This window comes from Ischnura elegans, chromosome X (assembly GCF_921293095.1).
Source record: "Ischnura elegans chromosome X, ioIscEleg1.1, whole genome shotgun sequence".
NCBI lineage: Eukaryota > Metazoa > Arthropoda > Insecta > Odonata > Coenagrionidae > Ischnura > Ischnura elegans.
The window spans coordinates 77,069,363-77,083,529 of NC_060259.1; the positions used below are offsets into that span (position 1 = coordinate 77,069,363).

General features: G+C 37.7%; 1 protein-coding gene across 1 annotated transcript; it reads right to left on the minus strand.

The window, feature by feature from the left end:
- Positions 1-5,276: 5,276 nt before the first annotated feature.
- LOC124170747 (translocon-associated protein subunit delta) lies at positions 5,277-8,442 on the minus strand. Its single transcript, XM_046549673.1, has 3 exons — positions 8,089-8,442; positions 7,645-7,697; positions 5,277-6,514 (listed from the first exon to the last, which is right to left on the minus strand). The coding sequence occupies exons 1-3, from the start codon at positions 8,297-8,299 to the stop codon at positions 6,254-6,256; spliced, it is 525 nt and encodes a 174-aa protein (XP_046405629.1). The 5' UTR covers positions 8,300-8,442; the 3' UTR covers positions 5,277-6,253.
- Positions 8,443-14,167: the final 5,725 nt, after the last annotated feature.

Genomic DNA, 14,167 nt, shown 5'->3' on the forward strand with positions numbered 1-14,167 from the left:
TATCTGGGGTAAAACTGTCCTCAGCTTTTGTATTCCTAAGATTTTATTTTCTCTGTCAGCTTCTTCAAGGTCAGATGTGGGACACAGTAGACTTCAGTTAATGTCAGAAATTCTGTCATTTTTGATGAAATTATTTAATTTTCCTGAAATGACGTCAAAATCTGCTGAGGTATATGTAAGATTCTTAAGTCAATTGAAATCAAATTTGTTCCTTAGCAAGTGACAATACCAATAAGTTTTTTGCTGATTATTGGCTTGATAAGTTAACTTTCTCGATCCTCTGAAATAAAAGCTCTGATGAATAATCAAATGAAAAACTAAACAATATCCATTCCTAGCAATAGGGGGCTGTAGTCTTTGGAGAGAAATCAGCCCCTGGGGAAATCAGGTTAGGATATGTCTTAAAACTACATAAATGATCTTTTTATTAATGGGGAAGAACATAGATTCCAAGAAGGATGATTCCCTTATCATTGTGTTCAGTAATAAGGAATATAAAAAGGAAATTCTGAGTTACCTCCATCGTAATCATATCATGGTATTTATATATGTATCTGGTTTAAAATTTATGCACTCTTAACATACCTTATATCTCTTTAAAACCCTTAGGATGCTTATGTGTTGTTGTCATCATTCAAGAAAAATGTAATGCTATCCAGAAAGAATTTCAAGAGAGATGAGTCGCTAAAGCCTTGCAACCTTCTTAACTGAAGGTAAATTGGTCAGATTTGCAATATTTTAAGCGAATGATATGAAGATATCCTGAGTAGTCCTGGCAAGGAAAAATTTAATTCTGTTGATGGGTTTACAATTGGTGTACTATTGGCCATTATAGTTTTATCTATCAGTCGTTTTAATACTCACCAAAAGTGGATTTCTCCTTTTTCAATCATTATCACCTTGCAGAGTTGTGATGTTGTTAATGCATTCAAATAAACCCCTCTCCATTGGAAATTTCATTTGGGAAGTTAATTTGATTTTGGTAATAAGGCCTATAGTAAACAGAATGGGAATCCTTTAAGGCTTACTGGGACTTACAAATATTAAATATTTGCCTTTGATATCCGATAACAATTCTTGCAAGTATTCATTCTCTTCTTTGTTGCCCTTTTCTCATACCACTTGTTAAAGGTAAGTGTTGATCTCTTTGCCTCTTGCACCAGTGGCGTAGCCAGGGGGGGGGGGGGGGGGTCCAGACCCCCACACCCGAAATATAAAAGCACAATTATTTTCCTTAATGAAAGAAAACAAATTATTGAAAAATCATGCATTTACAAAGTATTTTTTTAACAAATGAAGTTTTTTTGATTGTGAAAAGTGTTAAAATTAGTTTAAACCCATTACTTAGTACCCTATTTTTCAAAAATTTTCCCCCCTGGTTTTGGACCCCCCCCTCCCGAACGAAATTCGTGGCTAAGCACTCCGGCAACTCCTCACCCTCTTCCTGTGTCCCTCTCCCACCTTCCCCTCTTATCAACCATTCCTTCGCTTGATTGTCCTAAACTGTGCCGAACTGTTTCATTCATAATGAGCTTAACCCATTCTTGCCTGTGCCTATGAGAGGAAATCGTTTTCTGTACTATGAGTAGCATAAGAGTATTTTGAACCTCTCTGTACGGAGCTCTTTTTTTCGGGTGGAGTAGCCCAGATATTCTCATCCCTCCGATTTGGGACCCAACTCAATGGGGTGCCTGGCCATTACCCCTGCTACCGGACTAGACCTTCTTACCTTATCTCTCAGCACGAGTCCACGGTCAACTTATTGTGTTACCAGTGTTTTTTTAAATCAATTCTTTATAAGAATAACTAATATTTTTTTTAAGTATTGTGGAATTTGAAATAGATTAATGGCATTGATAATAATAAAGTTAGTAAACACAAGGTACTAAGACTCCAACTCCTGAAGCGTGTAAATGGTAACACTAAAATTTTGTTTAAAATACATACGCACAAGAAAACAAAGAATTCATTTCAAAATGTAAAAAATTGGATTATGCAACAAAATATTTCTTTGCACTAATCATTGATGATATAACCCCTGCACAATAGATTTCTGCTGTGAGTAGGATCATAAATGAGTAGGAGGGTTGGAGCCAATTGCCGAAGAGTAGCAATAACGTCTCACTAAGTAAGCTGAGTCTCGGGCAGTGCCTGAATACCTCTGACTATTGCTACCTCAGTGGTCACTTCCCTTCCCCCTCGTCGGCATCCATTCGTTTGTATTGAAAAATCCACACTAGCTATGGCCAATGTTAGGTCTTTTGGGCATGAAATAACCTCTGCACAATTCATGTTTATTCGTTATTTCCCACCATGGTTTCAATAATTGAAGGTCATCATCAAGGTATACTTTTGGCTAAATCATTTTTTTTTCATAATGGGTTTCCACGTCATTTAATTAATATTCTTGACTCTTCATAGCAAATGGTGCAAAACATTATCAATTTTTTTGTTACTGAAGGGAGGATGGGGTAATCCAGTAATCAATCTCAATTCAATAAATTACACGAAAGTAAATTCGACCACATATATTATGATAGCAAGCTATACAGATGCTTTATGTCTCTCCCGTGCAGAAGTCCTTCTCCGTTGCCTTTTTGTCAGCATCTCTCTTGCTGCGCCTTCCTGGAAATAGGTTCCGCGTACCCTGGTGGCAGCAGCAGGGACTTCAGGGTCCCAGGGCAACGACCTCCGCCAGGTGGCTGGCCTTGGTGACGGCACTTGAAACTAAGAGCTCCGCCACAATAACCATTCCTGGTTCTATCCTACCTTGTCGTCCAACTCATCCATGGTAGTACATATCTTCATTTCTGCTACCTCTATCTTCCTTTCCTGGGAACCTATGTTAGGTCAGACTTCTGTGTGGTGGAGTAATGCAGGTCCCACCACGAACCCGATGAAAACATCTGTACTTCATCCTCGTTTCTTTGTATTAGAGGAGACTGTCAGAGTTTATTTAGTTATTGCCATCGAAGACTGTCTTTCATGAACTTGGATGTGTATTGTATTATAACGGCCATCATGGGCTTTCTACCATTGGACGGAAAGGAATTTTTATTTTTCATGTGTAAGATGAGAAAACGGGTATTGAAATAATTTTAACACAAAGGAAAGGTGTGTAAATATATATATGTATTCAAATAAATTCAGAGGTGAGTAAAGAAAGGGATAGGAACATATAATAGAAAAGGGACGAGGACAACGGTGCTTTGGTAGATGGAAAAAGCCAGAAATCAGAGGGTAAAAATGCAACCTGACTGGGACTCGAACCCAGAACCTCCCGGTTGCCGGCCGGGTGCTCTAACCAGTTGCACTACTAGGAAGCTTAGATTTACCATGATTTCTGCGGGGGTTTATTCAAAGAAAACTCCCTTTGCTTTGGCCCACAAGAGTAACCAATAGATGGCACTGGGGCAGCTCACCACTCATCAGCAGAAGAAATGGATGAGGACACAAGGATGAAAGTAAAGATACACACACATGATAGCAGGAAAAAGACAGGAACATACGTTTCGGGGCTTGCGGAGCCCAAAACAAAAAATGTTTTACATCTCTCCTAACAGCCACCTCTGGTAAGTGTTCACTGTTGTAAGCTGGGCAATTAGAGCTTTTGGATAATAAAAATAGGAGCTTTTGAATCATTTATCAACAGGCCATTGGCCACATAGAGCTAATATGTGAGCTCCTGCATATCAGCAGCGAGTGCTCAGGTAAGTAGCTCCAAAAATGACTGCTCCGAGAAATGACCAAGTGCTCACGAATAAGGTGCTACGCAGCAGTCACATTCAGGAGGATATTCTGCAGTTTTTTGGTATTAATCTGAGCGTTAACTCCCCTTGAATAAGCCCAATGATTACTCCATCAACCCTTTGTTGAATGAGCCTCTATTCAACAGCCACAGCTCTTCCTCACCAGCAGGTAGACCATAACATGAAATCGCCACACCCATGGTATCCCAAAAATACAGAAAATGCCGTAAGAAGAGAAAAATCAAGCTTTAAACTAACCTCTTATCTTGGGATACACCAGGAAAATGAATGAAATAATTATTAAAAGGGTAAGAGAGACGTGAACCTTCTTGTATCTCATGACCCATTAATATAACAAAATTATTTAAAAATATTCTGTGACATAACTTGAGGGAAGAATGTTAATTAAACTCTATTGTCAGTCACTTACAAAGGGCCTGGATCCTTGGAGATTTTTGCCTTTTTGAGGGTCCCTTAAACCTTGCAATGGGTGGGACTAAGACAGCTTTACAAGAGTGAGTGCCCCTTTTCAGCCCTCATCCTCATTGTGTGGGAATAAAGTGAAATAAATTTCTATTTTAATTAACCCTCAGGGATACTTCCTTGTTTTTCTTTTTGAGGAATGAAGCCCAACATTTTAAGATGACAGTCATTTTTACAAACCCTGCATTTCTTTAAAACTGACCTATTCGACCAACATGCCAAGTGCAGATCTACCAATAAATATTGTTAACATAAAAAACAGAGCTACTTGCTGTTTCTTGATGTTAATCATACTTGATAACAGAAAACAATAAATTGCAATAAAAAATTTCCATCCCTCAACTTTTGTATTTAATTTTTTTAATTCACCCTAAAATGTAATGTAATTATAAAAAACTACTATGTGAACCCCTCCAACTGGCTACATTTCCTCTGAACCAGCAGTGGCCACCCTGGAGGTTTTACTGTATTTCTATATTTTTTTTAATTTGCCACAGGCAACCAAAGCTTTGGAGGGCAACCATGCATCAGAATTAATCAGCCCCCAAGAGTTATCAGGTTACCTAAGGAAACCCTCGATTTGGACATGAGAAATCTTCTTCACCTTATTTACTTTTCATACACACACATGTTAGTGATGAGATAAGACTAGCACCATAATAATAAATGGGTAGGGATACAACTGCCAACTACAGATCCCAGGACATGAAAATGGACTGGGATCTGTAGTTGGAGGAAAATCATAATCAAAAAGGTCCACCAAGAATTTCATTGTAAAAGTATACTTGAATTAGGCACAAGGACATCCTTAAGTCAACAGAAAGTATTAAGAAATATGGTGAAGTTCATGTTGACCACATTATTTCATTAATCTTTAGGTAATCAATTACTCTCAGGACCAATTGGATGTGCTCTGTTTATAATACAACCCATATGCCATTGGAAAACTACTGGAACATAGGCTTATATGCACACACACTCAAATAAACAATTTGATTATTATAAATATGGACAAATGCTGTCACTTAGAAAGAAATACTTCAATTTCCAAATGTTACCCTCACATCGCTTTTATTCAGTGTAAGAAGATTTGCACATGCATTCACAATGCTATTCCCAGATACCGCTCAAAAATCACCACATCATCATCACCAAAACCTCACAACACATTGGAACACCATCACATTCCTTCAATAGAATACCCTGGGAGTATTAAAATTACATAGGGCAAAAGGCACAATGAAAATGAGAAGAGCCCTTGAGAAGAACCTGAAGTCCATGAGGCACCCTAACCTTTCAAGCTACCTCTTGAGCAAAACAAAATGGACACAACAGAGAAACAATTCAATTAAACACTAATTTACCTATAATAATTGAAATGACATTCAGCACATTTCTAAGAATGGCTACAAAATTTCAGCATGCCTTAATATCACTCATTTATGGTGTAATATAACAATGAAGGAAGCATCGACACAAGATTAAGATATTCACATGCCTAAAATGAATGCAAACACTAAGATGCAATACACCATTGCGACGAATAAAAAGGATGTAGTTAATTTAGGGTAGTTAAGTTTCTTCATTTATCTTAACAAAGTGCTCATAAAATAATCATCTTAATTTAAAAAAAATCAACCACATCTCTTATAAACCATACATTCAACTAGGTACTTTAAAAATTCTAATACATGTCCAGGCAACAAGAAATGCTGACAAGAGGGGCAAAATGAAGATCCAGTACCTCATTCATTTAAGTGCCACATTTATTGGTTTTCAACAATTTTCATATTCAATATGAACAAAATTAGATAGTCATTTAGTAACATTGAAGCAATTTCATGCTCCATTCATCAAATGTCAGTGGGAAAAAGAATGAGTGTAGTTGATCCCCGCATGAACTCTCATTCCAATCATGATGGATTGCGCCAGAACTAGGAGATGGCATGAATGGAATCGAAACAGATGTGCATTTGACCACAAGCATGACACAAGATTGCTTGCACCACTAAAATGGTCCCTTATGCAAGAAGTTTTGACTTTGCGGTGAATGCCAAATACCAAACCAAAGCAGCCAGCATGACAGCCATGAATTCGGAATTAACCCATGGTCCTTGATAAGCACCAGGATGATTGACAACAATCGTAACCAATGGTTTGGCACTTGAAGTGTCTTCATTATTCCTTAGGAGTTTCCTGAGAGTGGCATAGCCATCTTCATCATATAGATGCACAGGAACATCCCCAGTGTGTGCACTGCTTATTTCTTCTGTCCAACTGACCTAAAATTAAGTGATAGCATAGTGAGTAAAGTTCACAAAAGACTATTATTATTTTTAAATTTATCTTTGCTGCCCCAAATACAACACGCACAAGGCCTCTCCAGTGGGGAAATCTATATGAAACACATGATGAACATATGTAGTTTTAGAAACAAAAAAATGAACTGATGCAGCTACATGGGAAAATGATAGAATATCTACAGCAAGTGCCACAAAATTGTAGTTTTGGACATTATTGATTGGTTAAAGGAGTTACCTTTCCTGGTACAGATGAATGAATGAGCAATGATGTATGCCAACAATTAGACAAATAAGTTTTCCTGGATATAATTAGACAAATTCACATGAATGGTATTGATATTAGATATTGCGCTCACCCTATCCTGATGCACACACATTCATAGGAAATACATGAATCACCAAACCAGACAGCATAATACAAGTAATTCAATCGACCCTGGCTTGTAAAAACAAATTAAGAACCAGCCAATGTGTATTAAGCAAGCCATGTTGACTATAAAACCACAGATAAAATCTAGCAATTCAAGTACCCTTACCACTACTGGTGGCATTGCCTTCATTTTGCTATTGGTACAATTTCAGCACTAATATAGCATTTCTCAAAGGTTTTCCATGAGTCCTTTTAAACATTAATAAATAAATATAAATGCCATTCTATATATGCAATAAAACATGACTAATAATGCCATGGCATCAGAGGAACAACTGCGGCTGAAAATAATTGGTGAATTTAAATGAGTTATGTTCTGTTCTGAAGGTAATGGTTCAGAAATAGCCTATTTGCAATTCACCTTTACTTGACTGGGAATTGAATAAGGTGTTATGTTCACTTTCGGTGTTGCAAAGAGTGCCGACAATTGCTGTTGAAATTAAAACTTAGTTACAGCTCGCATATGTAATGATCTTCATACAGGTTGGCGATTAAGCTTGCTTAAGGGTTGCTATAACTCTGTATCCACGACGTGTCAAGCTAATAAAAGAATCTTGTCTCCATGAGTAAAGCTTCTTTGAAGCCCGATTCCAGCTGAATTAGCACTACTTAAGCAGTAATGAAGCAGCAATACGAAGGAAGTGGCAGTTAACATCCGTCTAAAAATAATTTAACTTACCTGGTATCTACCGTTTCCTTCGGGTCCGATTCTCGCTGTGGGCAGTGTGACACCTAAAAGGTAAAGGAGATAAAATTACTGGCATACCTGATTATCAATAACCGGCGGATAGAGCACCGTAACCCAATATAAAGGTAACTACTAAGAACTTCATATTAACTATATAACAACTAGTACCTCACATTATATATAAATGACCAAATAAGCAGAACTTAAAATTCACCCACCTACATATGGGAGATTACAACTGACCCTAAATTACAATTTGTTTAAAAATAACGGGGAAAAATAATTTTACCAACGTGTAAACAAACGATTAACCGTGAAATCCGGTACTTCAAGGCATAAGGAGAAAGAAAATTCTCCCTTGAATCTATAACTAAATCGGTAACAAATTGAGTTTACAGGAAAACTGATTACATCCGAAAAAATACCCACACTTACCATTAACTTCCGCATACAAAGGCAAACGATCCTTCTCAGCTCCATTTGAACACTTCAGAGTGAACTCAGACACATACGCTATGCTAGTTAAAACTGTAGCATCTTGGGTCGTAAATGTAGTCGCCGACACTTCTGGGTTAACACACTGCTTTCCTAAAGTTAATGTAAATACTACGAAGATAACAGAAACCCCCAACTGAAGCCTAAACATTTTGAATTTCTAATATAGATCACACTGTGCGAGAAGATTCAGAGTAGCTCTAGCACTTTCGCCACAGTCTCCACAACTTATGAGGGCAACACAACCACGAACAACGTGTCTTCAGCGGCTGACCACGTACACCAACGTCAACGTATACCGCTAACCCCGTAAATCGCTTTTCGTTTGTCATGGAGCGAACTTCGGATTGTAGATAGATACGCCCAAACTCCGACCAGAAACGGCTCGAATCGATGACATCACACTGTTAATGTTTTCACCTGAGGAACCTATTCACGACATGTTTAGGAGCTATTTGCGTGCGTTGCGCATGCGCAGCGCGATTCGAATGTGTAGATGTTGGAATCGAGGGTATTTGAGAGGTAAATTTTCATTTTAGACAGCAATTTTGCGTTTTTATTTTCGGTTTGAGGGCGGTGGTAATGGAAGTAATGGTGAGCGACTTCTACCACAAATGAAAATCGCCTTGCGGAAATGCACACTACCAAAATGGCGATTTTCGTCTTTGAATTTTTTATTTTAAATAAGAGGAACACTATCAGTATTTCCTAACATGAATAATTTGAAAATAATTTTTCCATATAGCTTACGTAACTTCGATATCCATGTACTTTACTGCACCTCGGAAATTGAGATCTACTTTTCGTCCATTTAAAAATCAAAGAATGGGGAAAATTTCTTAAAAAAAACCTATTTGGCAATGCGAAGATGTCGTTTTATCTAAAAAAAAACAGTGAAGTGCACAAAATATTTTGGCCATGACGAGACGGAGAAGATGACCGTTTCGGCTTTCTCATAGTTTTCCGGGTGTTCTTCTTCACTCTTTCGACCGTAGGAACTTGGCCTGAGGATGACGCGGGGTGTCGAAACCACGGTAGTGATCTAATAAATATTTTATGTGGAAAAACATAGTTTAATTTTCATTCAACTAAACGTTTACGTTAACAAATTTTAATGAATCAGTGTTGTATTCGAATTAACAATGAGTAAAACGATATATTACAGCAGGGGCGCAGCTAAGAGTTAAGGCTAGGGGGGTTTTAGGAGCAAGTAATACTTAGGAGTGTGGGGGTATTGCATACCCGCAGGGGTAAGCAGGAGTAGTGGGGGCCGTCCTCCAGAAAATTTTTAAGAATAACGGTTCAAACGGGCGAGTTTTACGGCTTTCTGAGGGATAGTTGATTAATCCTAACACTATGCTATAAGTAATACTGATCCATTAAGTAAAATGGATTAAAGTTAAAAATTTCTACGAGCTCTGTGGGGTGGGTTTTATCCCCCAAACCCCCCCTCGCTGCGCCATTGTATTACAGGACCAATGGAGATTCGATAGAATTTCATACAAATCCCAAAAGTTCAGCGTTATACCTTTTTTTACGCCGATAGTAGTCCAGAGAAGAACTGTATGTATTGGCATTTGTATGCAATAGGAATAGGACTAAATAACCTGCCAAAGGTAAATACTTTAAAATTAACTTCATTTGCGTCTTGATTAAGTCATCAAATATGTATACCCACATTTGTCATGCGAATAATAAATAAATTGTCTTGTGCTTTCCAGTGATACTTTTAAGCCAATGTCAATGGCTTCAGAAAAATCCCTAGCTTTTTTAAAAATAAATTTCTCATTGGAGATAGCTCTTTTTCCCTGAATAGCGCAAAAATCCAATATAGCTGTTTCACTCTTTAAAAAGTGTTTTCATTTTAATTCTTATTAAGAATTTCTGTAGTCTTTCCAATGTGTTAAGGAATCTTCGTATCACTTATAGAAATAGAGGCGACTCAAGCAATAATTTTGTGTAGGTGACAAAAGCAATATATCTGTCTATATGCGAAATATATCTGTCAAAATGCATATTGACCAGAGATATTAAACGATGTATTTATCCTCTGTGAGGCTAGTTTTGCTGGAGGATATTATATTGGAGTTCTACTATTCAATACACCTGATAATTCATTTACCCGGTTATAAAATTTTATGGAGGTCCCACAATCTTCTTTTCTTTCAAAATCTCAAATAGGGTGGTTTCCTATTATTTTTTTATTGGCTAAATCGAAATATTATTACTCCTGGAGTACGTATTTCACGCTTTTAGATTTTTAAATGACGATATCTATTTTTCGCGATTAAATGAAAAGTGAAAATTTTCAAGCGCGCGAAAACGCGACGGCTAAGTATGAATGCCGGGAAAACTCCGTGTAACGTCGTTCTGGTTCCCGCTGCCGCAACTGAGGTGACCTTGGGGCGAGGCTTTGAGCGCTAATACGACGCAGGATGCTAGCAGGTAGCAGAGTACCCTGCTGGCTGATAGCGCTTGGCTTAAATAAGGATTATTCATACCTTATCAAACGAAGAAAACTTTCCGACCTTAGCCAGTTTTAAAAGGTGATTATTAAGACATGTTTCCCTGAGCTCTGTGCCTCATGCATGCATTGGTAATCTCAGACGATGTAAAACTCCTATCTACTCGTATAGAAACTAGGTCCCTGTGACGTCACGTGGAGTGGCATCGCATGGGCGCCAATCTGGCCTTTTTCAAATGAGGTTAAAATTGACCATTAACATTCGTCTATACTGGGATATCTAAAACTAAGTAATTTGTATATTATGAATACACTAATGGTGGGTAACGAATCGCAATCAATGCCTTTCGTTTTCTTTGATGAAGGAAACTAAGCTATTGGTAAATCTGCATTCTTGCTGCTGCTGAGGAACTCCAAAACCGAAGCGAACCAAGGAGGTGTGGTATGACAGCATTGGCATGATTACATTTTTTAAAGAATTTTTTATTGCACTGACATGCCAGCCCAAACCACCCTTCATTTTTGTACAGGGGTTTGGGGTTCAAGGTTTCCTTTGTCAGTCTGCCATCCCGAAGAAAGCTTTGATAGGTGTATCAGATTTGATGGTTGTATGGCAGGGAATAAGGGGTCGAATATTACTGATGAAAATGTGGTCAAGTAGCTATGAGTTTATAATGCCCATCAAGGTACATTTGTAAGCCCACTCTTTCATGGTTAATGACTGCCTGCTGGTCCCATCCATCAGGTAGCTTCAATGCAAGCATTCACCGCTTGATGCAGTTTTGATAGCTTTTGAGAGATAGCCTCTTCAATGATATCCTTCTTTCTCTTGTAATATTCTCTCATTGCACTGATAGTTAGTTCTTTAAGTCAGTGGTGCAGCGAAGGGGGGGGTTTTGGGGGATAAAACCCCCCCCCAGAGCTCAGAGAAATTTTTAAGTTTAATCCATTTTACTTAATTGGATTGATATTACTAATAGAATAGCGTGAGGATTAATAAAATATCCCTCAGAAAGCCGTAAAACTCACCATTTTGAACCGTTTATCTTAAAATTCCACAATTTACTAATCTCGCACCTACCTCTCATCCTGATGGGTATACCATACCCCCACACACCCCGGTATTAGTTGCACCTAAACCTCCCCCAGCCTTAATTCCTGGCTGCGCCCCTGCTTCAAGTGTCTTGTACTTCAATGTTTGCGATCCATTTTATTTAAGAATATAATTCAGCGATTGTTCCTCACTTCTTAAACACAATCACAGTGATTATTTGCTTTTATACGTAACAAAGAATATATTTGCTTACCTTTAACTGCATATCAATTTAGATGATCTTACTAGTAGGTAGCATCAAATAGCATCGTTGTTGGATCGTGAGGCTGTGTTTTTTACTTGTAACTGTATAATGGCAGTAATTGAAGGAGAGGCATCAATACACAAGGTATTCAACTTGCTTTTTATTTCCTTCGGACTAGTCTAATCCATTCCCAGGGGCGCAGCCAGGAATTAAGGCTGAGGGGGGTATATGTGCAACTAATGCAGAGATGTTTGGGGTGTGGAATACTCACCAGGATAAGCGGTAGGTGCGAGATTTATAAATTGCGGAATTTTAAGATAAATGGTTCAAAATGGTGAGTTTTACGGCTTTCTGAGGGATATTTTATTAATCCTTATGCTATTCTATTCGTAATATCAATCCAATTAAGTCAAATGGATTAAACTTAAGCATTTATGAGCTCTGGGGGTGGTTTTAACCCCCAAAACCCCCCCTTGCTGTGCCACTGTCCATTCCGTAAAAAAAATTTAAAGCTGCCAAAGAGTTTTTACAGAGTGTGATTGGATTTAGCAGTAGTAATTAATAGTAACATCAAAACTTAATCCTGTTATTCTTTCTAGTCCCGTAAAAGGTAAATCATTAAAACTATCACAATTGAGGTCAATCAATTGAATTGAGTCAGCACAGTCAGGTACTATCGTTTTCAAAAGTATGTCACGTTGGGCCATTGGAGTGTTTTCTTTCTTTTAGCGGAGGGCTTCTTGGCAGGGTTTTCCTATCTTTAGATTTATATTTGGACTCTCCATTTATCTCTTGCCAACGAGTCGCAACTTGGCTGAGTAGGTCTATACTGTGTGTGGTAGTTGCGGTAAAGTTCTGAGAGGGTTCGAATCTGAAATTATAATACTTTTTTCACTTATTAAAGGAGATTTCCTGAAAATTAACATAATCTATGCAGATGACTCAAGCAAAAGTTACTACTGAATTTTTTAAATGGCTAAAGTTATTAAAATGATGATTTTATCTACACTAACACATTTCTAAAAAGATTCATTGACTGTGCACTGTGCAAAAGCACCGACGCTTTCCTTTCAGTGAGTGTGGGAACCACTATTAGTATAAGGACCAGGTGGAAATATATTGGTTTCTTCTCATTTTAACCTTGGCAACTTAAAAAAAAACCATAGTAAGCTCATTCATCCAACATAAATATATCAAAGCTAACTCCGGGGTTAGTGCCGTTAATAAGTTTGATGATATGGGTGATATCAATTGCATTCGTAAGTGTAAATAGTATTTCATCATCATTTTAATATATCAACATCTACATACTACCCTGCAAGCCACCTTAATAGGTGTTTGGCGGGGGTGTTAGGACACCTGCCGTTTACACACAAAAAGAAACACTGTTACGAAATTACGCCTAGCATTTATTAAGGTCCTTTATTGTGCAGGTGAAAAATGAATTCTCATACCTATCCGTTCGGTCAAATGTCTCTCTCATTTATTGCATGGGACCTAGAAACGTAGTGAGGCCCTAATATGATGATCCCCACGTCGCTCATAAAGATATACATTCTCCATTGCTCAAGCAATCTAAGTAAGCCTAGCGTGCAGCCTCTGAGAGTCTTGTGGCTCCCAACCTAATTCGTTTAACATCTGTGTAACGCTTTCTGTGCGCCCATAGCAGTATTTGAGTGCAAAATAGCACCTATCTTTCACTTTCTCGTCCAAGAATATTCTCACAATACGCTTGACTAATTCTATCTTTTTCAGAACTCTGCCTTCACTTTACCTGTCGCTTTTATGTTGAAACTATCCACCGCACATATAAGAGGATAGTTGGACTATCTCCGCAAGAAATGTAGTGCCATGGATAATTTACTTATACAATGAACAAGTCTTGCCTAGTATAGTAATAATAAATAAAAAGGACCTTTTGAGTAAGTTGTACAGTTTTCTCTGTTTCTTAAGGACCATCCCAACATTGTTGTTGTACCAGCGAGGTGTTTTACTATCAAACTTAAGTATGTTTGGAATAATTAGTTGATTCCTTGGTATAGAATTTCTAAGAAGTATTTCCATGATACGTCAGTGTTTTTATTGTCTGCTTTAGCTACGAAGTCCGTGTTCGATTAAGCTTCTTGCCAAATTTAATGAAGTTGCATGCATCAAATAAATATTCCGTTTTGGTTTTACCAATTAGTCTACTCCAATTTTTAAGGTTGTAAACATTACTCTGCAAACACTTAAACCGTCAATAATATTGATTTATGTC

What these genes read in the sequence shown, in the direction of transcription:
- LOC124170747 (XM_046549673.1), bottom strand. Translation starts at nt 8,299, where the DNA reads ATGTTTAGGCTTCAGTTGGGGGTTTCTGTTATCTTCGTAGTATTTACA. An exon ending in TTTGTATGCGGAAGTTAATG is followed by an intron (nt 7,698 to 8,088) that starts GTAAGTGTGGGT and finishes TTTACCTTTTAG; the next exon opens with GTGTCACACTGCCCACAGCG. An exon ending in AAGGAAACGGTAGATACCAG is followed by an intron (nt 6,515 to 7,644) that starts GTAAGTTAAATT and finishes ACTTAATTTTAG; the next exon opens with GTCAGTTGGACAGAAGAAAT.